The 23,719-nt window shown below is 37.1% G+C and overlaps 1 protein-coding gene across 5 annotated transcripts in view; it reads left to right on the top strand.

The window, feature by feature from the left end:
- The window catches only part of DENND1A (DENN domain containing 1A), a 214,957-nt gene that overhangs the window by 116,053 nt on the left and 75,185 nt on the right, over positions 1-23,719 (top strand). For all 5 annotated transcript variants that reach the window (XM_040606509.1, XM_040606507.1, XM_040606506.1 and 2 more), the window contains exons 11-13: positions 1,474-1,519; positions 10,449-10,550; positions 17,917-18,042. In XM_040606509.1, coding sequence (XP_040462443.1) covers positions 1,474-1,519; positions 10,449-10,550; positions 17,917-18,042 — 274 coding nt within the window. The remainder of the gene's footprint in view (positions 1-1,473; positions 1,520-10,448; positions 10,551-17,916; positions 18,043-23,719) is intronic.

The raw sequence follows: 23,719 nt of genomic DNA, 5'->3' as shown, positions 1-23,719 counted from the left end.
TGAATCTTGGGTGGGGGCATTCTTGCCAGCCTTGGCAGTTCACTAAGCTGCAAGGTAATGCAATAAATGGCACTTCAGTGTTCTACAAATGAACTTGTAAAGGGTTTTTGAAGTTACATGTTTCATGTCAGAAGGAAAAAACGTGTTTTCATGTAGCATGTCTGGTATAGAGGATATTTCCAGCTCTTGGTACAGCATCCAACAGAGTAGCAGTTTTAGGGGGTACATTAAGAAACATGGTAAATTATTGATATGCATATCAGTACCTATGTTTTTTAAAAAAGCTATTTCTCCTGAAAGTGCAAAGCAGTGATTTTTGCTGTTCTGGTGTCTTTCAGTAGTTTTTTCAGCACTACTCTCACTGAGCAGTAGGCACCAGTTTATAAAAGCAATATGGAAGATATTTTAATCCAAGGCAGTACAGTGACATTTCTCTCATTTTTTCATCTGAATTTGAAAATGAGCTCTTTGAGCTTCTGTATCCAAAATGAAATGAGGCTCTATTTTAAAAGTTGTGTCTGTCTGTGTGCTTTCCGTTTAACAGGCAGTATATGCCATATTTGCAATTAGCAGCTTTGGCATGCTCTTTGATGTGTTCTAATAAGCTGTGCAAATATAAGCTTTCCCTGATTAGCTGAGTGGGAGTCCTGTAATGAGCTTAATATTAGAAATACTGTATACACAAAGATACAACTTTCATTCAGGATTCTTGAGTTACATAGTCCATATTGGTGTTTGCTAACATCGTGGAAAAGAAGACAGAAAAGATCAGTCTTTCTCTTAAATGTTAGCATTCTGTTTGATAACAGAAGTATCACACCTGTGTTTCAGGCTACAAATTTGGCCTAAGAGCCTCTTGGTCTGTTTAAGTTTTGCAGTCAGAAGGGAATAACGCTACCAGCGTATATCCCACTAACTCTGGAGTTCATCAGAATCTTCAAAAGTAATTTTTTAAACATTTTTATTTTATAAATGTAAACATAAATGTGTTTGGACCCATATTCACAGGATTTAAAACTTGTAGCACTGGGTGATACATATACATTAAATTAAACACTTAATGCTACAACCGGATCAGTTTTTTTTAAAGAATACTTTTATAAAAAGTCTGGGGTTTTTTTTGAAAATGGTAATAAGATGGTTTTTTTGTTTTTTTAAAAAATAAGACCCCAGTATTACAGATATGCTTAATAGCTGTCCTTATGTACTTGTCTTAACTTCGTCACTGAGAAATTCTGATGTCAAGAAAAATTAAATTCTTGCAGTAGTGAAAGGATATTGCATAGTAAAAAAAGTCTTTCAAATATGGAATAAAATTTTGTTCACATGTGGTTTGTTTATATATACATATTTTTTTTAAAAATAAAGTCTAATCCAGTATCCCGGTATTTTCCTGTAGCTAATTTTATAAGTCATATGTGTTAATCCAATGTTATGAGAATGTAAAGCTAGTTTTTTTTTTCCTCTTTGCAGTGCCCCAATGCCCTACCTCATTGGAATACATTTAAGTTTGATGGAGGTAAGTCTTTCTCACCATTTCTGAAACTATATTTAGTTTTATGATTTAGAGCCAAATTCTGCAAGCAATTATACATTCATTCATATGCTTAAAAATGAAATAATTCTGTTAATTTGGGAGTGCTGAGAGAATTGAAGTTAAGCATCCATGATAATGTTAGTTCTTAAGGGAGTCTTTACTTGATACCTTGATGTGCTCCTCGGGCATACTTTCTGTTTGCAGTTCAGCAATCGAGGACGAGCTCGCGTTGTGTTCCCCTCTCCATCCTTTTGTTTCATTTAATCAGTTTACTGCCTTAGTTTGACTCTATTCACAAAGACAGAGTCGATATTAAACCAAAATGTTGACAGTTACAGTTCTCTTTTAAGCTTTTGCAGACAGATTGTAATTTTTTTAATGTTCAAAAGATCTGAAAAGAAGGAACTTGCTGTTAATGTTAACACAAAGCTGGCAGAAAATCAGCCCTCACAGAAAGCTTCACTATAAACAATTCAGAGTAATTCATGTGACTTTTTAAAAACTCTAAAAGTGGAAATGGCACATTTGCTTTTGCTTCCAGTACTGGTGAAACAGTTGATGACTTTCCTCAAAAGTATCTGGAGGACAACATAAGCTATTAATTTAGATCCCTATGAAAATCCTAGTCCTTATTAACGTGCCCCTTTACACAGGAAGTCTGAACAACGTGTATATGCTCCGTGTGGGAAGAGCTATTCCTGCCCAGAAAGCATTGCCTCTTTGTAGGCTCTTAAATTAGCAGGCAGTGTTGAACTGGTGGGAGTTGCAAATGCCCTTGAAAGTTAATTGACTTGTAGCCCTGTTTTAGATACCTGTGTTTGGAAATTTAAGCTTAGTGTTTAGGATGCATAACAATTTATAAAGCTGAGTTTTACACCGCATAAAGTAATGCATATTACCAGGATATTTGTTCTTATATTGTCCATAAAAATGTGTGATTTCTCTGGAAATATTGATCAAACATATTCTTTCACTAGGGCATATGTATGTAATAATGATCCTGTGTGTCTCTGTGTTAAAATTTAGACTAGTATGCTACATATAACTTCCCCCTCTTTCCAGCGTTAATGTGAAGTAATTTTAGAAGTTACTTTTTTCGTGAGAAGCTAGATGGAATATGCAGGACCTTTTTTTTTTTTTTTTTTTTTTTCTTACCATCCTGGGTACAGACTTTTTTTTTAATGCCCTTTATACTGCTAAATAAAGCACAGAATTGCAGTACAATGTGTTAGTGAATAAGCAATTATTTTAAAAGTCAACATGTATGTTTGTTTGCACATCATATGCTTATGTTAAAGGGGTTTCTGATAATTACCCTTGAATTCTGCATAGGCAGGACTGAAGTAATACCTGGGAAGAAATAGTCTTAAAACAGTATAGATTTTTCATATTGATCAAGAACCTTTCTGCCCAATATCTGTACTAGGTAATCATTGGCTTGCTTATTATGGTATCTATTTATTTAAAAAGCAGGAAGCGACCTGGTAGAGGACGGGATAATATCTCAATACAGATACTTGTCAGTTTTCACAAATACTGGTTAGCCTGGCTATGAGTATAGAAGAAAAATTAATGATTACACCTTGGAGTTGCTTTGCATGATGTCTCACTCCTGCCTTGCTACATAAACCCATTACCTCTTCCTTTGTCTCAGTTTTTCAGATTGCAGGGCTCTGTAGGCCTTCCAAACTCCATCTGTAAAAACTCAAAAGGAGGAGTTGTTCTTGGAGAAGCCAATTTTCATCCGTTTTAGTAACTTGTGAAAAAATCTGTTTAGTACTAAATCCAGTATGGCTTTTGAATAGCCGGAGATTCTGGAACACAGACACACTTTGGCAAAGTACAGTTATTCCAAGTGCCTTATGAAATAAATTAAATAAATAAACCAAACTGTCTTCTCTGCCTTCTCTGCTCTTAAGGATAAATTGAATACTCCCAGATAGAAATACATCTTCCAGCTAACTGTGCTTTTTCCATTGAAAAATAAAATAAAACCACACAGTGGGCTATTGCATCTGTTTGTTGGCAAGTACTGCATAATTTCTCTGTGCCTTGGGCAAAGGAAAGGTGACATTTGTCAAATGAGCTAGACAATTACTAGTTTATCTCTTTGCCTGTTTTTGATGCTGCAGCTACTCTTTGTCTTTTTCCTCATATGTAGGTGTAAAATTGTGTGGTTTATTTGTTAGATTAGCAACAGCAATTTTTTTCATGATCTAGCAGTTGTGTATTTTTTAAAATGATATATTGATTTTCCATATCACAATAGTTTTATAAATTAAAACTAAAATCTAGGGTAATTATTCAGCTTCATTTTTCTTGAAATGCTGAAATATCAGCAAATAGATCTTTAAAAGTTTTTTGATAATCCACGTGTTCTAGCTTCAGGATAAGGGATTAATTCTCCAGCTTTCCATTCAAGTTAAGACAGGTGGACTTTTTATCTACTGTAGAGCCCCATGGGAGTAATTGCAGTTATATATAGGCTCGTGGTTCTGCCTCAGCAGCTCTGACTGCAGAATTTGTCATTGTTGCGTAAATGTTAGTGGAAGCCTAAACTTGTGCAGGGAAAGCCATGGTATAAAGGGAAACGTGAATTTGGAATGTAGGAAAAAAACAATTTTCTAGCCTTACTGTTGTTTCTGAGATTTTTTGCTATCCCTGTCTTGGAGTGGGTCTTCTGGAAGAAATATAGTGGAAATGTTAATGATTTTAAACAAAGTACACCCTCTCTCTCACCTCAAAAGATTATTGTCACATCATTTTGTATCTTAAAGTTAGTTTGCAGTTTCCCGTTACATGGGGTCTCTGCAGAAGGAGCAGTTATTTTAATGGAAAATGACAAATTTTTCTTATGATTAAAATATCAAGCATATCCATTGACTGTTAAATCTAATTTGCTGTGACTGAAATGTTCTCCAGTGAGATAAGATAATCTCCTGTTATAGGTCAGAGGGCTCCAACTGATTTATGAGGGAAAATCTCGGTAGAAAATATAGAGCTGTGTTTTGTGCTCTTATTTTTCAGCTCTTCTATCATCACCTAGTTAGTCATTCTTTATAAGATTTCCATTTAGCAATCCATAAAGTGACTTCAAAGAAGGCTAAAAGTTTATAAGCTGTTGGATAAGCAAGGCTGGAGCTATCACATGAATAATGGAACATGCTTACGGAACTAATTGAATTCATATTAGACGAAGATAAGTACTGATAAATAATGAGATAGGAAAATGAAACTCTATCAAATAAACACATCCCTTTTGTAATCTTGTTTTATTTTCTACCTGTGTACTGTGTGCTATTTTAGTGTTCAAATTATATTAAATTGACCTTTGCGTTACAAGGGGTGTTGGGCTTAGCTGGCAGCCTTTTACATTTTGTCATAGTAAACGATTGTTTCAGCAACTGTTTCTGTAGGAAAGGTTATTAGTGTGATGGTGCTGATGGAACAGGAATGCCCTTGACCTAGTAGACTACCTATTGGAATTTAGACACATGTGGTTTTGATTATTCATTGGGGATAGTTCTGTTTAGCTGTCAGATACTGAGCTGTGGGCAGGATACTTTCTTGTGCTAGGCTTCCACTCATTGAAGTAACAACGCCCACCATTTTTGTGCTCTATTCAGGGCACAGAACCAACCTTTAAAATTAATGATTAGAAAACTGTTTCTTATGCCTTTTTTTTTTTTCCTAGTGTTCCAGTCACTCAAGGACTTTTTCTGGGACTTCAGATTTTTCTTTCTTGTGAGAATATCTAGAATGAATTGGTGTGTGAAACTTCACATTGCGTTTGTCAGAATGATTTTTCTAACCTTCTCCCTAAGCATAAAGGATGGTTATACATATCGTAAAACCTACAGGAGCAGGTTTTTGTTTTATTTTAACCTAGTATGAGTAAATACACTTACACATTAGGAAAAGAAGGTTCACTAAAATTCCTGCTCTGTGTGACCTGGCAGCTGATCTTGCGTAATGTTGGTAGTCTCTTCTTTATGCAGACAGATGAACGGAGAGCTGCATGTTCAGCCCTCTGGACCCCATGTGTGTGTTCTGGAAGCACTTCTTGGTGTATTTACCTGGTCTTTCCAAGTAGACGTGAGGGTGCTCCGTTTGTGATCCAGTGTGATGGTGTGCCAGTTCGCAGGCACGGAGTCTGGGCTAACAAACTCTGAGAAACAGGTTGCATCAGCTTGGGCTTAGTCCTGGCAGTGCCACGTGGTTTCCCCTCACCGCAGAAGACATCCTGAGAATTGATTGACCATTGGCATCTTCTAGTGGTAATTGTTAATTATATTTTTTGATTGGGTGAGGAGTAATATTTATCTTTTTCTATCCATTTATACTTAGGAAATCACTGCCTTTTCTAGCTATAACTGAAGAAGTATAGCTTTTTTACAGGGTTTAAATGAAGGGGTTATATATATACTTAAATCCAGGTCTTAGAAAATTAAGTGTAATTTAATCACTCACAAATACTGTAAATATGGCTGTACATGGTTTCAGGAGTACCGATAAAAATGCATTTAAAAATGTGACATTACGTAATTGCCTTTTGTCCAATTATTGGGAAAATGAAATTAATAACTGTGGGGTTCTGGGGACACACACACACACACGCATAGACACACAAACACGTTTGAGGGGTAAGTTTTAAGAAAGACAAACACTGCAGTGCCAAGTAGACTTACCAGGAAGCATAGAGGGTTTTTCTTCTGTGGTACGATAGCGATAACATTAGACCCGCACTAGTGATGTTTGTCACTCAGTTGGCAACAGCTGCTTGTGATAAGGATCTTGAGAATCACCTGTACAGGATCAGGGTACTGCACATCAAGGTTGGGAGATGGGCGGAAGAGTGGGAGATGCACAGGAGGGGGCACAGCCCACCTGCTGTGCCCAGATCAAAGGGTGGAGAGGTCAGGGGGCACATCCAGCTTAACCAGATTTGTCTGCTGAATAGCTATTTCAGATTGTAAATCTAAGGGTGATTTCATTAAGTCCTTCTGGCTGCTGTTGGGGCATGAAATAATAAAATTTTATATCCGTTGCCTTTCCTGCTTCTGGCAGCCAGATTGACACATTGTTGTCTGCAGTGTTGTGGTGTTTTTCTTAAGAAAATAAATGGAAACTATTAACTAAGTAGAGACAAGTCATTAAGCAAATGGATTTTAGACTTGTTGTGAATCATACTTAAATAATTTCAGATATAACACACAAACTAGCTACTAAGAATATTAGTTTTTATTATTTTACCTGTCCAAAAGAATTGGTGGAAGGTATGTTTTCTTTGTTATAACAGAATTTTATAATATGTTGATCACATTTGTATCTGGTTATGAAACCTCATGATCAACTTGGGTTTGTTGTTTTTTTTTTTATACCAATTTAGCCATGAAGTTAGGCAAACCTGTTTTTTGGGGGGGAGGAGGGTGGTGGTGTTAGGTTTTTTTGTGTTATGTTGGGTTTTTCTTTAAATGAACTATTAAATAAACTTCTTTCAGATGAACAATTTTAACTTGGGATATTTTTTTTATGGTAGGAAATGCAAAAACTGCCAACCGGACAGCAATAATAAAATTACATTTAGTATGAAGTGGTGTTAGTGTATTGAATATTGCTACTAGCTTGTGATCCGAATGAGACAGGAGCACGTCTTAATACTTCTATTAGAAAATAGTTTCTCAGTGTTTTTGTGAACTTCCACATAAAAAATTTAAATTAACTTCAAGTGTTTGGCTGCTTGTGAGCAGGACAGACGCACTAACTGCTGCTTATTTACTGACCTGGTGTTTAAGGCCCCCTGGAGTTTGTTTGAAAAGTTAAGAGATTTTCACAGTAAAGGTGCCATTTCTAAAATTTAAAGTGCTCTTTTCACCAGGAGATAAGTTCTCTCTGATTAAGTCAGTAATTCTTACTAAGCCATGTTTATAGAGGCCATAAACAATGGGTTCAGCGTGCTTGTTAAACCAGCTTTCCATACCTCTCCACTCTTTTAAAAAGAGACATTTAAAATAAAAGGCAGGTGTAGATGTTAGTTCGATTTGATGGGTTTTAGGTGATTAATTATAGCTACAAGTAATTTGGTAAGGATGGTTAAGAAAGGTTTGAAGTAGTGATACGTGATGTGCATTTTCACTGAATCACCTCTCTTGACTCAGCAAATCTCTAGTCTGTAGTAAAATTAGATAAGGAAACTGTAATGTTCACATTTCCTCTTGCTGTTTGCTTCTCCATTTATTTATATATATATATTTTTTAGCAAAATATGAACATCCTGAATATAGTCCATTCTGTTTAACAGGTATCACTTTATTTGTAAAATTTTGGTTAGATATTCAGGTAGTTGTGGAATGCAACTGTATACGGCTTAGTGGCTGTCTCTTAGTATTTTAAGAAAATTAAAACAACACGCAAACTACCTCTGAAAATGGTCTACATGTAGGTGTGATTCATAGAGTCCGCTGGGATTTGATGGGAGAAATGTAGTTGGATGCTGGAAATTTTTTGCTGAAATTCCAACAAGAGAGTAAATACTTTTATTTCCAGGTCAGTTGGGCTAATAGGTACTACGTTTAGTAAAAGAACCATGTGATTATTTGACAAAAGCCCTTATAACTATCTAATAATACCTTTATCAAATACTATAGTAAAAGATGATAAACACAGATAAGGATTAAGATGAACTGGTCAGTCTGTGTTTCTCTAGGATGAGCCACAATTGGACCTTTGAAAAATTACATTTTTTTCAAATACATTGCAAGACAGATGCTATAAATCAAGGTAGTCTCAAGTGTTTTATTAAACTTGAGAGTTTGTCTCCAGGGAGATCCACCGTCTTAATAAAAATATTGAGAAGTTTTAAAGTAAGGTTGTGCTCTTTGTGGTGTAAAGGTATAGCACAGCAGCGTTTATTATTAGCCTTCCTTTCAGATACAGTTATTTCTGGGCCATGTGTGGAGATGATTATATTGATCAGCATTTACAGTCCTTGCACCATGAGCACGGTGCTGTACCCCCTGGCAGATACCCACTTGTCACAAGCTTATTCTTTGCTGTAGAACCCCCCAACACTTTGCTGAAGGGAAGGTGCAGATTCATCACCAGTGTTAAAAAACAGCCATTGACAAGCTCAAGCACATGTTTGTTGCTTCTTCGGCAAGAATCAAGAGAAGTTTTTAATTCCTTCTGTCTTGTGCTAGCAGTCGATTTTGACAAGCTTCTGGCTTTGGTTAAATACGTTGCAAGACCTTTTTGTTAGAGCTTTTTAGACTCCTCTGAGTATAAGTGAGATTTTTAATTTTATGAAACAGGAAGGAGCAAATCAGTTTGTCTGGTGCTTCCGGACTCCTAGAAGGAGCAAGACTCCTGGATTGCTTTAGAGTTTATCAGATGTAGCCAACAGAGTGACCTTTGGTTCCTGAAATGTAGAGGAAAGTACCTGGTTTGTCATGCAGTACTTGAGCTTTTTATATGGAAAGCATTAAATGTAGTATTCTTCCATTTAAGCTAAAGAAATTTCTTATGGAAGACCTAAACATAAATGTCTACAAAGTGCTTTTTATAGTTGTTGGCTTTTTTTTTACGCGCCCCCCCCCCCCAAGTACACAGCAGTTTTCTTTATAGACGGAGGGCTGAGCCTTGAAAACTGAAGGTAATTATTTAGATGCCTAAGGCTCAACTTTGCCATTGTTTTAGAGCTTTAGTTCCTTTCTTTTAAAGGAAACAATTCCCCCCACCCCACAAAACCTTAATTAAAAATTGAGTATGTTTTTGTTCATTTCCCTCCTCAGTGACTTGCATTTGGTCCTATGTATAGGTATGTAGATACTTAAACATTTGTTTACAGTGTCACTGGGAAGTTTCTGTAATTGCCATATTCTATAGTTCTGCTCTTTCTGATTTTGATTTTTTCAAAGCTTCATTTGAAGAGAGCTTAAATATTTATAATTAGTCAGTCAAAATAACAATAAAAAAAGGATTAAACTCTCCTGTTAGTGGAAAAAGTGTTAAAATAAATATTTAAATGCTGCTCTGTTTCATATCAGTGATTAATTTACTGTTGTTTAAGCAGGGAAGTAAAGTCTGACAATGTTTAAATTTGATTAGATCACCAACATCTTCAGACACTTAAAGTCAAAGGTACTAAGGATCGTTCTTTTGAGAAATAGGCTATGCTTTTCTTGTGTATGTCCATGCACTGTTACAGATGATGTAAACACTCAAACTAGATTAAAGACACTTCTTTCTCTCAGTTCACGGGAACAGGATAAAAAGTTTAGAGTCGCTGAACATTAAGAGACTGGGATACGGTGGAGCTGTTTTTCTCTTAGCTTTTTTTCCCCTCCTTTTTCTTTTTAATTATTTCTTTACTAACCTCTGCTAGTGCCCATTCTACTCAAATACAGTTGTAAATTTTTCTCTGTTGGCGTTCCAAAATTCAGCCTGGAATTTGGAAACCAGTTCCCATCCCTGATTTCGTGCAGCTCTTAACTCCTAGAAAAGCTACTGTTTATTATTGTTTAAATTAATTTCTAAATATAAAAATATATACTTGAAATCTTGACTCTGCTAGAAACTGCTAAATGTGCAAGCAGGATACCAGATCAAGAGAAATATTAGTAGAGGTGCTTGAAATAAATCTTCGCTTGAATAATCATAACTCTGATTTAAAAAAATTTAGTACGCACAATGTTAAGAATGTCTCTCTGCAAATTGAAGGTTAATTTTTCAGCATTATAAAATGTGAATAAATAAATAGTGAACAGAAAAACACGAATGTTGGTTGTTCTTAAAATGCTTGAAGTTTTGTAATGCCATATTATGCCATCACTTGTCTCCTTTATGCGTAAAATTTGACTCTTTGTACTTAGATTTTTTTCCTTTCCCTTTTCTTGAATTTGCTTATATTTAGAAAGTAAGAAACATGGCCCTGGAAGATGTAGTGATTCTTAATGTAGATACCAACACACTGGAAACCCCTTTTGATGACCTTCAGAACCTTCCTAACGATGTGGTACGTATTAAATGACTTATGCAACTATTCCATTAGTTAAAAGTGTAAATCCTTTTGACCTGTTTGGTTTGTAACTGAGGTGTCTGGTTGTGTTCCTCTCATTAATATAAGTAAACTGCTTTACCTCAATTCTTTCCTGTTTTGAAGTGTTAAGTAATGTCTCTGAATATTTGCAGACATATTTTCAAGCCTCCTAATGAAAATTAGCTAATGCCCACATAAGCTAGAAATGCTGCAGCAATCCAGTTTTGGTTTTGGAATGGTATCATCAAGTTTCAGGTCATCTAAAGAGTTAGTCTTTTACAGGTGAAAAAAGAAATTAAAAACATGCAGGTTATGGTACGTCTGAACAAGAAACAAAAATAAAACTTATTTCTTCATGGTATAGTAGTAGTAGTAGTATTTTAAATCATCTTTAGTCATTCTATTAGGAAAAAAATAATCCTGCTTTTGTAGATAACTTTAGTTTCCAAATGAAACGGTATGTTTTTTTCCTGTGACTTCTTCCAGGTGAGCTTTAATGAACTTTGTGTGTTTTATATCCTGAATTACAATATCAAACGGACTACTTCCTATTCACATCTAGGACTGCTCAGTGTCTATATTTCAGAATTTATTTTCTTTCTAATTCAAACTTTTATTGGTAATTTATTTTTTTAATAACTTGATAGACATGTTGTATAAATATTTGATCTTTCCCTTAAATGGGAAAGAATTACATCCAGCTTGCTACTTGCTGCTGTAATCATCTTCACTAAAGAAGCTGAGAGGGAAGAGCAGTAAAGTGAGTAAGAGTGTAAGAAGCTATTTTTAAGTTTGAGGGTGACTGTTTAGGAGGAAATGGCAGGGGAAAATCTGGATTTCTTTTACTAGTTCAAAATATTGTGCTGACAGTTAGATCTATACCTTTTTATGTGTAGTTGAGAAATAAAATTGATATGCAGTGAGCTCAATATGAGCAGGTCTGTTTGAGGAAAAACTCAAGTAATGGTGAATACCCAGTGCCTCCTACTGTGACATCCCATCATTTCTCTGTGATCTGTGGTGTGATCCATTCTGCAAAAACAGTGGGCTCTGGATGAAAGGTCCATCTTGATTGTGAACATTTTGGCTTTAGTCAAGCATTTAGTCTATAAAAGTTACTTCCATGAATTTTTCTGGCTTTATATAGTTTTTCATTTTGATTTCACTCCCGGCATCCAAATCTGCCAGCTGGTCATCGCTCGTGCCATTATCCGCAACCCAGGGAATGACAGACTTGTAAATTTCATGGAATTATGTAAGAAATGTCTGGATACAGTGAGCGCGGGGCCTCAAACATGTATATGATTTGTCAACAATCAAGTATTATATTAGATTTTATGAGACTTCATTAAAGGAGCTGTTGTAGGCACACTGTAGAACATCAGAAGAGACTTCACCAATAAACACAGAACTTCAAGCTTTGGAATGTAATAAATTTTAAGAGACTTCCTTCCTTTCATTATTTACTTTTACTTCACTTTTATAACAGTAGAGAGTTGTGTTTTATTAGTTCAAATTTCTTGATTCAGTTTTCCACAGGTCTATTTAAAAGCTACATTTTATCTTGGAGGATGTTTGGAGCAGAGCAGAGGAAGTGCTGCCAGCAAATTCAATTAACTGGCATGGCTCACAAATAGCGTACATGGTGTATTTTTTTTTTTCACAACTGCCATATAAATACAGCTGGGATTAATATTTGTCGCAACAAAGCCTTAACTTGAATCATGTTGCGTTGTGTAATTAATGTTTGGGATCAGTGTTTATGTCTTATTTAGCTTTGTTTCATTATTTTAGTTACCTAGATAATGAAGTATTCTCCTCTAGGTCTTTTCCTTGCCTTCAGACTGCTTAATATTTGGCTTTGACCACTAGAGAGCAGCTGCTCTTCTTTGCAAGAATTGAATTTCTGTCAGTTCTTTCATGCATCATGTGTTTGGAACTGTAAGTGGATCAAGTTGTTCATCTCAGCAGGGAGACCCTAAAGCCAATCCATTATACTTTTTTTTCTTTTTCTTTTTTTTTAATTTTGCTTTCCTGGGAGGATGGGGAGATTCTGGGACTGCGTTTCCCCCTGGTCTCAGTCTAAACAGATGCATTTATGATCTGAGAAACTAAATATGTCTTCAGCAGTTTCATGATCATAAATGGCTGTTATGTCAAACTATTCTGCCGGTTTTGCTACTTAATGTGAACAGCGAGCAATTCATGCACTGCTGAATAGACACAAAATTTACTTTGCTAAATTAAATCTATCTATATGAGGAAAAAAAACATCTTCTGTGTGATGCATTTACCATCAGGTAGTTAATCCCGTGGTAAGTTTTTAAAGCTGTTTTCCCCCTCTCCTTGAACAGCTTTTTTAATCAAGTAAATGAAGTCCTGTGATTATTTTAGAGCTTCAGGTAGTGAGTTGTGCTTGAGTTTTGTGACAGTAATGTTGCCACCTAAACTGTTGATTCTTGTGAATCTAGAATGAATGGTTCTTTACTCTTCTTTTGGGTCCTTGGACCCAAACTCACACATACACTGAAACTTCTTTCCAGTTAAGATTTGTGTCACAGGAGCTGGATAGTATTGAGACAGTTCCAGCAGGATCAGATTAAGTAATTTCTTTGCCCCCGTTTACCTCAGCAGTACCTGCTAGCAGTCAGGCTGCCTGAACTGATCAGGTCAGGTCCCTGAAAATCAAGGTATATACTACTGCCTTATTGATGAACTATTTGAAATGTGAAAAATTGTCCCTCCTTCACCTTCTGCTTCCGATATGTTGCTGAAAATCTGGCAGCATGAGAATGCCCTGGGAAGTAACTTTCCTTTTAAAATAGTCAATATTAAAAAAAGAGATTTATTAAGGACTGTGATTACAATAAGTGCATCTGCTGCTGACAAGTCTCCTACACCACCGTCTGTGTTGCAAGGAATAGCAAAGAGGGGGTAGTAATTTTTTTTATGCAACCCTTATGGATTTTTCATGTATTTCCAAATAAGTGTCATCTTCTAGTCTTAGTTGTAGTCAGAGCTTCATAGTACAAGGAATAAAGCATAAGCTCGCTCTGTCAACTTGTAGTTTTTATTAAATGAAGCCCTGATGCAATGCAGTGTACTGCGCCAAAGAGATCTTACATATCTGATGGCTGTGAGAATATTGTAAATTTGCACTAGCCTATGAATATCTTAGGCTGTCAGTAATTTAGTTGTGTGTGCTACTGTTGTCCATTCATTAACAAGTTATCACAAGTAGGAAGCCTATGTTACAGTTTTCCACTTAGTGCGAAATTAACTGCTTTTAGGACAGCAAGAAGTACTACACTACAACTCTATAGCAGAGCCATTTTCTTAAAGGTGAATCCATTTTTATTTCTTACACTGTGTTTGCAATAGAATGTTTCTTGCTTTATTCATGTTGACAACTGAAAAGCCTTGGACCTAATTAAAAGAATTTCCACTAGCACCTTTACTGAACCATTTCATTATGCTGCATTGCACAGATTGCATTTTGAAACATGGTGATAGTTTAAGTTGGACCTTTAAACCTGAACTGCCAGAAGTATAAAAATCTTAAAAAACATTCTCAGGGTAGTCTGCATGTATATGTGTCAGTTTGGCTAGAAATAATCTTCATATTGAGTGGTCACAGTCTTTTTTTCTTTCTTTCTTTCTTTTTTTACAGTATTACTGCCTCTTTAGGCAGGAAACAATCATAATTCTGCTTGTATAATCTATTTTGTGTTATGTACTAATTTATTCCAGAGTAAACATGGATTATTCTTTCTTACTTGTTAGTCTCTTTAAGTATGTCACTGTTAACATTTTCGTTTAAAAAGCTATGGCATGCATATTGCAGTAATCCTGATGGAAAGAGTAAAAGTGTACATATTGCACATGCTACAGTGTTTGATTTAGTCTAAGAAGAGAGCAAATGATATAAAAGCTTAAAGAATTAGCAAAATACCTATCAATATTCTGCTTCTATACCAAATAGGGAAGCTGAAACACAGAAAGGCTGTGACTAGCTTTCTGAACTTTAGTTTGTTGTAAAAGGAAGCATAGAGCCTTTTCCTGGTATATAGATGGCAAATTTTTTATCTTCACATGAATATTTAAAGAAAAAAACTTAGAAAAATGTTTGAGATGGATTTGGAAGCTACTCAGAGCTATGGACATTTTATTGCACTTTTAAGAACAGTCTTTAAATGGTTTACATAAGTTAATATAGGAAATAAATGTGCATTTCATCCCTACAAGTCCAGACCCTTTCAAACACAGAGAAGTGTGCTGTTTGGGTTTGAAAACCTCATGAAGCTTTTGCGTTTTGAGAATAACAGAGCTCCTTGAGAGACATTATCTCAGTGAATAGGAGTGAGCTTATTTTATAGGCGTGATAGACTAAATGTGTTATAATGTATTATGTTAATATGTGCTTATGGACTCATTAATGCATGGATCATTGGCATTAGCCACAGCATTCAGATTTATAAGCAATGCTGGAGACGCTCTTGCTTATTTCTGTTATACTAAATAACTGTAATGAAATCCTTTCTACAATGGAGTCTGCAGAAAATTTTAAAGGAAATGTCTCTGCAACTGTTTTGGTAAACACAAGTGCAAATATAACATCTAGTATTAAAAGAAGAAAAAGTAGTGCACAGCATGGATTATAAATTTAACACCTATATAGCAGTTGAGGAGTCACTTTCATGGCCTCCCCAGATCCGAGGCTACTGAAGGAGGAAGTGAGGGACATGCTTATAGGAGGGATAAAACTGAAGTACTCAAGAACAGTTGTTCAGTAAAATCAGCCTGCCATTTGCTACTAAGACAGTCTGGTGGTAAAACCCCAAGGCAGAAAAAAGCTCAACTCATCTGGTAGGATTTTGGAGCTATGAATGAGGCCAGGATAAGCTTTTGTTATGAGCTGAAGGATGGGGGGAATGCATGAAAAGTAATTGGAACACTTGAACCATCACCTTATATTTATGAGGTACTATTCATACTCTCAGAAACAAAGTTATGTTCACTACAACAGAATCTGCTTACTCTGTAAGTAATATTCCTGTAACGTTTCTGGCATAGTGTGAAGTATATAGAGCTACCCCAGTGGAGGTTTTTCAGAATGGCATTTGAATAAGGGAGACTTGTTAGTTAGTGGTGGAATTATTTCTGTTAAATTCATAATATGGATATTTATGGAGTCATTCATCTTCTTCTGCAAATCAAGATGACTAGGGATTTCCTGGCTTTCCGCTTTCCTTCTGCAATAGTGGCTCCGTCCTGTCTTCTGCGTAAGGTATCTCGTCAAACCCACCTTTTGTACGTGACAGGACCGCATCCTTGAAGAGCGTGAGCTGGATTTCCAGAATCGGTGCCCAGATGGTTGTTCTGTATCGTGTTCTGTGAGATTCTTCTCCAGAAACTTGCCTTGTCCTGGTTCTGTCTGCAACACCAAAAAATTGCTACTGACATAACTATTTGTTAATGATTTAACGTAACCTATAACTGTTGCGGCACAGGCACAGCAAGCTTGGTATTAATCCTTGAAATGTTTTATCATCTCCTTTCCCAGCTTGCATTTGGAAAAGAAAAATGCTGTCACTAACAATAATACATAGATACACAACCTTGCTTCAGTAGTTACGGAGCTTCAAGCACTAGAAAAGAGACAACAGACTAAGTCACAACCTTCTTGTATGTGTGAGGAATTCTGAAGCGCAGGGAACAGTGATGGGTAGTCCTCTAAAACTTTAGCCCTTGGTGTGCACAGAAAACAAAGAATATTCCGGTAACCTGGATCATGGTAGTTTTAACTGCCTGCATAAAAGTGCATGTAGTTGATATTTGCCAAGTTGTGATAGGGAAGTGTCCCTGTGTAAATGCTGATGAGACCATGAGGGCTGCGTGCCTGGAGCGCAGCTCTGTGAGTCCTGAGGTAATTAAACACCTCCAGAGTGGAAGGGAGAGGAGCTGTCCTGCACACAGGTGGTTTAGATCTCATGAGAAGGAAGGAAAAAAAAACAAAACCCAACACTTCAGTAGGCAGAATGTCATGGTTAATTTGAGACTTCTTAAAAAAACGGCAGGTTTTCTGGATCGTTCGGGGTGTCTGTGGCGAGGTGCTGGGCGGGGGTTGGCCGCTGCTGTGAGGAGAGGCCCCGCTGGCAGGGCTGGGCCGTGGGCTGCGCGGGGAGCCAGTGTGGGAAGGGGCGAAGCACCGCGTGGCAGCGCCGAGAAGTGTGAGGAGGCAGGGCCAGTGGCGGGGGGCTGCTGCACCCGGTGAGGGGACAGGGACGGCGGTGGGGGGCTGCTGTGTCCAGGTGAGGAGACAGGGGCAGAGGCGGCAGCAGGGGGCTCTCGTAAGGAGGTGGGGAGGGGCCCTGGTGAGGGGGCAGGGGCAGCAGCGGGGGCCCTGGTGAGGAGGCACCGGGTGGGGGGCCCTGGTGAGGAGGCAGGGGCAGTGGAGGGGGTCTGCTGCGCCCTGGCCGCGAGCCTCGTTGCTGCTGCCCCATGCCAGAGGTCCGGCAGGCCATGAGCAGGGAGAGGGGAAGCTTGTTTAGTTTCTGCCTGAGTTTCTCACCATCCAATTCTATTTTAATTGGCAATAACTTAAAATTAATTTTCCTAAGCAGAGCCTGTTTTGCTGGTGATGCTAATTGGGAAGTGATCTCCCCGTCTTTAACTCGGCCTACGAGCTTTTTCTTCGTGTTTTCTCCCTGAGTCCCGCTGAGGAGGGGGAGTGAGGGAGCGGCTGGGTGGGTGTCTGGGAGCCAGCCAAGGGAACCTGCCATATGCATAAATAAAACTCTCATTTTGTTATTTTCCACTAACTCTCTTAAACACAAGGGAATATAGCCTTAAAAGAAAAAAGAATAAAACAAAACCCAACAACTTGTATTTGTGGCAAACAGATTTTTCAGACCTACAGAATTTGTTCTTAGCCTTGGTGGTGATGGGTGGCCTGGTTAGGCAGAACAGTTTCTCTCTTAGTCTGGTGTTTGATTAGCTGAAATTCTTTCATAGATTCTAATCAAGAATGGCACAGAACTTCATGGACTACCTTTAAAAGAGTGCTCGTCAGCATGCTAACAGTGGATTTCAATTAGGAGGGAAGGTTGAAACAAAAGTTTTATTTTCCTATTGGTTTCTGAAAAGAATCCAACCGCATCTTAGAGAAGTAAACCAGCTTGACAAGTAATGCTTTTAGAACTGAAAAATTCAACTCTGAATTCACAATGCTGCTTTGTGTCATAACTGCTGCTGTGGTTAGCACGTTTTTTCATTTCACTGTGCCCCAGTGTGTTAAGCTTTGTTTGTGACAGGAGAGTGATCTAGGCTTGTGTGATTTCAGGTTTCTGCACTGAAGAACAGATTGAAGAAGGTCTCTACAACCACTGGAGACGGTGTTGCAAGAGCATTTCTAAAAGCACAAGCATCTTTCTTTGGGAGCTACAGAAACGCCCTGAAAATTGAACCTGTAAGTAGGAATTTAGTAGGCATAAGATGTAAAACTGCAGTTGTGGTGGGGAAAAAAGCGAACAAGAACTCAAAGTGTAGTGTAACCTACTCTTACTAAGGTCAGCATTGCAGCTCTTTGACTGACTAGTACTGAAAACAGTGTTCCAGTCTCCAAAAAAAGAAAGCAGTGCAACAAGCGTGATCAGTCACACAGGGAGAAAACTTCTTATGGAAAGGTATGAGTGTTGCTTGTTTTGAAGACAGTTAAGTTAGAAGAGAGATGATTAAAAAGTATACATTAATGATTGTAGGAGGATAGTGCAGAGCTGACCATTTTTTCTCACTACAAAACATGGGTATTCATCGTATTAGTTTTAAAGGTAGTAAAAGATACACTTTTTACACAATATATGCTCGACTGAAAAATGTAAATTTATGGAATCATGGCATTTAAGAACATAATTAGTAAAGAAATTGCGCTTTTACAGAAATATGAAGACTGTCTGGAGTTGTAACTATTGACGATAAATGTTCTGTTAGGGAAATTCAATCTCTTGCTTCTGGTTCAGAGCTAATATCTTATTTAGCAACGATTAAGTGCCATCTGAGTGGGGGAAGGATTTTTCTGTACTTGATCTTGGGTTTATTGCTTCTAGTGAGGCATCTGTTCCTGGCTTACTGCAAGTCGCTTCACCGACTTCAATACAAATCAGTCCAGCCAAATCTATGTATTTCCACATGTTTTGTGACACTCTGGTTTTGCTACCTTGTACTTAGGGGGTTCCTTTTAACTGTCTATCATCAAAATGTACATACTTTAGAGACAAGTTAAACAGGGTGAGTAACGTTCATGAGAGATGTCCCAGAAATACGGGGGATGAAAACTACTAACTGCAGAGTGATCTACAAAATATTCCCAAAATATTCTATGTTCGCTGTTTCTGAAGCAGGGGAAACTAACACATGTGCAGGTCAAAATGCAGTGGTAAATCTCAGTGTACTGTTCATGGGCTCATTTGAACTACTGTTGTTTAGACCTACAGCTGCTTAACAAGAAGATCTCTGTAGAGGAAAAAACATACTTTGGTCTCTCATCCACCTTCTCTTACCTGCAAGCATTTGGAGGCAGAAATGAAAATTGGTGGTAGCAACAGAGAGCTTGAATACCACTGGGAGGTGCTAAGATGAGTTTGGAGTGTAAGTGGGGAGGCTAAGTGAGCAGAGTGAGAATGAAGGCTTGCTGATTGAGAAAGGGTGTTGTATTTGGAATTGTCCTGCTCCGTGAAGATTAATGGAGAGATCTGGCATGCAGACAAGTAATAAATCTAATTTTAATCATGATATTAAAGGAGAAGACCAGAAGCTGGAGTGCAGGTGTAGTGTTACTTGAGGTTGAGGATGTTTCAGTAAATAAAGTTTCTTCACTACTAGTTTGTCTTGTTATTTTTAGAGCCAGAAGGAAAAAAGAGCTCAGTATGAATTTTAAACAGTCCAGTTATCACCATCAACTAAGCATCATTCCTACAATTCATATTCAGGGTTCAGAAATTACTTTTGAAGTCACCCTGAGTCCTTCCACATCTTGCTGGGGAAATCCATGTGTTGCGTGTGTGGAAAAAATAAATTGTATAGACTGGTTCATGTATGTCTGGGTATAACTATTGGGCTTTTAAGGCATGTAAGGTGAAATAATGGGAGGTATTTAAAATGTTGTCTGTATAAATAACAAAAATGAAACCAGCAGGACACCCTGGCTGTAAGCCTTCTTTATCCGTGTTGGGTAGACACTGGCTTCCCTTCATCCATGCAGGCTTCCTTGTTCTCTGATGCTCCTCCCAGTAGTTGCCAGGCAACTCTGGGAATATTGGTGTATGCTTTGCCTGGATGTGTGTGTAAGATTAACTAGTTAAGGGATTTATGAAGAAAAATAAAAAATTTAAATTGCTTTTCTGGAAATACCATCTGGTATTTTGAAGGCTGAATGTTAAAGATGAACATTCAAAATCAGTTGACAATGGCACACCCATAGAAAATGCAACTTCGATGGACAGCTAACCTAAGGAAGTAGAAGAAATTGCTTGTTTGCTTATCATTCCGTCGAAGAAAACTTCTAAATGTAATTTCACAAATATGTCATAAAAACCAGTTTTAATCATCAGGACATGGAAGTTTTCAGGACTTTCTTTTCCAAATCCTTCTATAAATTAAAAATTTGATTTCTGATTATACATTTCAATGTTAAGATTTAGATAAAGAAAATTTGCAAGTGTGTCATGTGCTGAACGTGTCAGTCAAATGACCTGCATTCTGTTTCCAGTTTTGCTATAGACATCCTGTGAGGTATTGGGCACATCATACAACTACTTTATACTTCATTTCTGTTTTAGAACATGCCAACAGTAAATGCAGTTAAATCCTGTTACTGTTTGGAACATTGCACTTAAAATCCTAGTTCAAAATCCTTTGAAAACCTGGTCTCAAGAAGATGCAGCGAAACTCCCAATAGTGCATTATGAGTAAAACAATTAGGACATGTACTTGCTAAGTTCACAAAAGAAAATGGGATTGTAATTTAATAACAAAGTATCGTAACTGGCAATTAGTAAGGCAACTTGCAATTTAAAGCCCTGTGTTTCTCTGTTGTGCTGTACTTCAAATGCTGCACTTGAAATAGGTTTCTGTACTCTCACATAATTCCATCTTTTGCACAGCAATTAAGTTCATTATTATTTCCCGTCAGCTGATTTAGCTCAGTGTGCTGAGTTTGTAGATTATATACTAACAGGTGGTCAAAGTGATCATGAATACACATCTTCTCATATAAATATGGCATGACGGGAGTTTCTCATTGAATGGTAGAAGAACATTAAAGTGTATGCAGCAACTCTTTGATTACTTTCCATTGATGTATCAGAATCCACAAAGACCACAGTGGCTGTCATAACTTGCTTTAAAAATTTTATGTCCATTTGGAGAAAATTATTCTGAAACTGTTACTGGTGTAACAGTTGCAGATAAAGTAATTTTGATGTGTCTGAGACAAATAGAAAAGCAAATTGAAGAAATAGCTTCTAGGAAAAGAATGTATTTTCAAATACCTCCATTGTGGGTTTTTTCTTTTACCACCTTCACGTATTGTAAATATTGGGCATAAGCAATACCAAACATGATGTGCTGCTTTGCATTCCGTGTCCCATAAGTCAAGAAATCTGTTTATTTTAAACCACTGATAATTAGGAAATAAATTCAAAGAAGCAGCAGCTTTACCTGCTTTCTTAATTTTTGTCCCGTAAGACAATTTAATTACACAGACCATCTCATCTGGTATGAATTGACTTTTCAGGATAAATGATATGAAGCTATGTTTTATTATTCTTTGTATGCCCAGAATATGTCACAGGGCAGACTTTAAATTCACATTATACTTAAGCATAGTAAGAGATTTTATTCTGTTCAGAAGCTTTTACTCTAAAAGATACAAGGTTATGTGATGTATATACTAACCAGTACACCAGCAATGAATGTGTTACTGTTGCTATAAACTTTGAGACCTTCAGTAACTATAACTATGAAAAAACATATCCAGATAATACAGTTTTCAAGTCTAATCATAAGATTTATGTAACAAATTAACTGATCCAGCTATGTTTCCTACTGTGTATATGTGTTTTCTGTAGTTCCGTTGAGCCACGTTTAAAGTATGGAAGAATATCTGTTACATGGGATGTACTTCGAGTCTCCACAAACCTCTGTTGCTATTAATTACAGTACAGCACATTAGAAGCAGTGTGTTTACTTGGCTGTATTGAGGCAGATTGTTACCTTTACGAACATTACTTACATTTCTAACAGTGACACCAATATGAGCACTTTGTTCACTGGAATGACTTTTTAAAATTCCTGATGATTTTATTTTTCTGTTTACAGAGGGAATGTTTTTATCTTCTAAATATTTAATTCGCAAAAGTAGGTCATCTTCAACAGAAATAGCTGTATAATTACTGTGTGTGTGTGAAGGTGGTTCGTAGTATTTAATAGTTGTGTGTATTGGTAAGTGAGAGAGGAAATGAGACTCGAATTTTCTGCATCGAAGATGTTGGCTGTGTACTTTCTTCTGCTGACACCTAGTGGTTAAGAAACATTTAATTGATTTGCTTTCACAATCTTTGTTAAGAAACAAACATCCCAACACCTGTGAATGAACTTAAGCTTATGGTGTAGGTTGACCGAAAGCAGTCGGGTGTAGGGTAGGATACAGTATGATGTATTGGGTTTGGGTTGTGATGCTAGCACAGCTAGCCTGAGCCTCAGGGGGTGCTTTTTCACCTAGCCTGGGTATGATAGTTTAACAGTGGGCTCCGAGTTTGAGGTACCATCTTCTCAAATGACCAGTTTTCTGTCTGTTCTCTGGATACGTGGTTGCTCCAGTGAGCTTTGCAAAGGGAGTTGTGTATGCTTAATAAATCATCGAGCTTGCCAGATTCGAAAAGCTTATTTACTTGTACTTAGCTTTAAAATCTGTTTATTCTAAACAGGTACTTCTATTTCCTTGTCTTGGTTCCTTTTGTCTGTGTTTCATTGCTATAAATACACTGAAAGATAAAAATTTCTGTGCTTATTTTTCTTTTGCAGTGCTGCTACTTTCTGTATGGATTATTATTAACATTCATAACCCAAATATCAGTCTTTCAAGTGTTCTTGCTGGTAGTTTTCTCTTAAACCTTGCTGTTTTGCATTGCTAAGTCTTACATGCAAACACTGTAAAATTTGGCATCTTTCACGACGCAGTATACATGGTATACTGAGGTGAGTGGTATATGTTAATGCAATGTGAGCTAAAGTAGCCTGTTTTATTCCTGACACACCACTGGAGACACATGTCTATGCATGAGAGACTGGTGTTTGTTTGGTTTTGAATTGAGGCATCCTGGATTGTTTTTAAAAGGGCATTTTAGTTGTTACAAATTTATTAATCTAGTGATTAGGGTGATGAACTCTGCGTTCCTTGTAAAATGGTTTCTTGTGTGTATTGTCGTATTACCTAAATCCACACCTTTCCCTTGTTTATAATATCCGTGTCAACCTGGTTTTGGTGGATTGTGAATATACTTGATATTCTAATTTCCATGTTTTATACTGGATTTATACAGTCGCAACGCCTGTAATTATTTCCAGTATGTGCAGGTCTGTGGCAACAATGTCTCTGATTTGTGCCAATGTCTCTGACGAGATGAAACAAGTACTACAGTTGCATTACTTGCGGCAAGAAATATATTCCTTAATTTGGCTCGTCTTCTTGACGTCTGCCCAGCAAAACTTAGCATTGCTGTTCTCTCCTTGAAGAGGCCCTTCTCTCCGTGAATGAATTGCAATGAAGTAATAACAGTAATGTGATCCCTGTCCAGTGCGAAGGGGGTATTGCTGGTTACTTGTTAAGTGTCAAATTTTGCACTGTTTCTAAACAAAATAAGTCTCAAAATAGTGTGGGGGGAAGAGGGCAAAGGTAGCTGTGATGGTATTAAAAGTGTTGCTAAACTGTTTGGACAATTTGAAATCAATGTTAACATGAAGAAATACAGGAAAATATGACTTTTATTTTTAACATCTTATTATTGATTAATACTTTATTGAGGTATTTTAATTTTTTTTAATTGACTATTTTTTTTCCATCCCAGAAAGGCAAGGCCAGTAACTTT

Source organism: Falco naumanni, chromosome 9 (genome assembly GCF_017639655.2).
Source record: "Falco naumanni isolate bFalNau1 chromosome 9, bFalNau1.pat, whole genome shotgun sequence".
Taxonomy (NCBI): domain Eukaryota; kingdom Metazoa; phylum Chordata; class Aves; order Falconiformes; family Falconidae; genus Falco; species Falco naumanni.
This window is presented reverse-complemented; position numbering and strand designations above follow the sequence as displayed.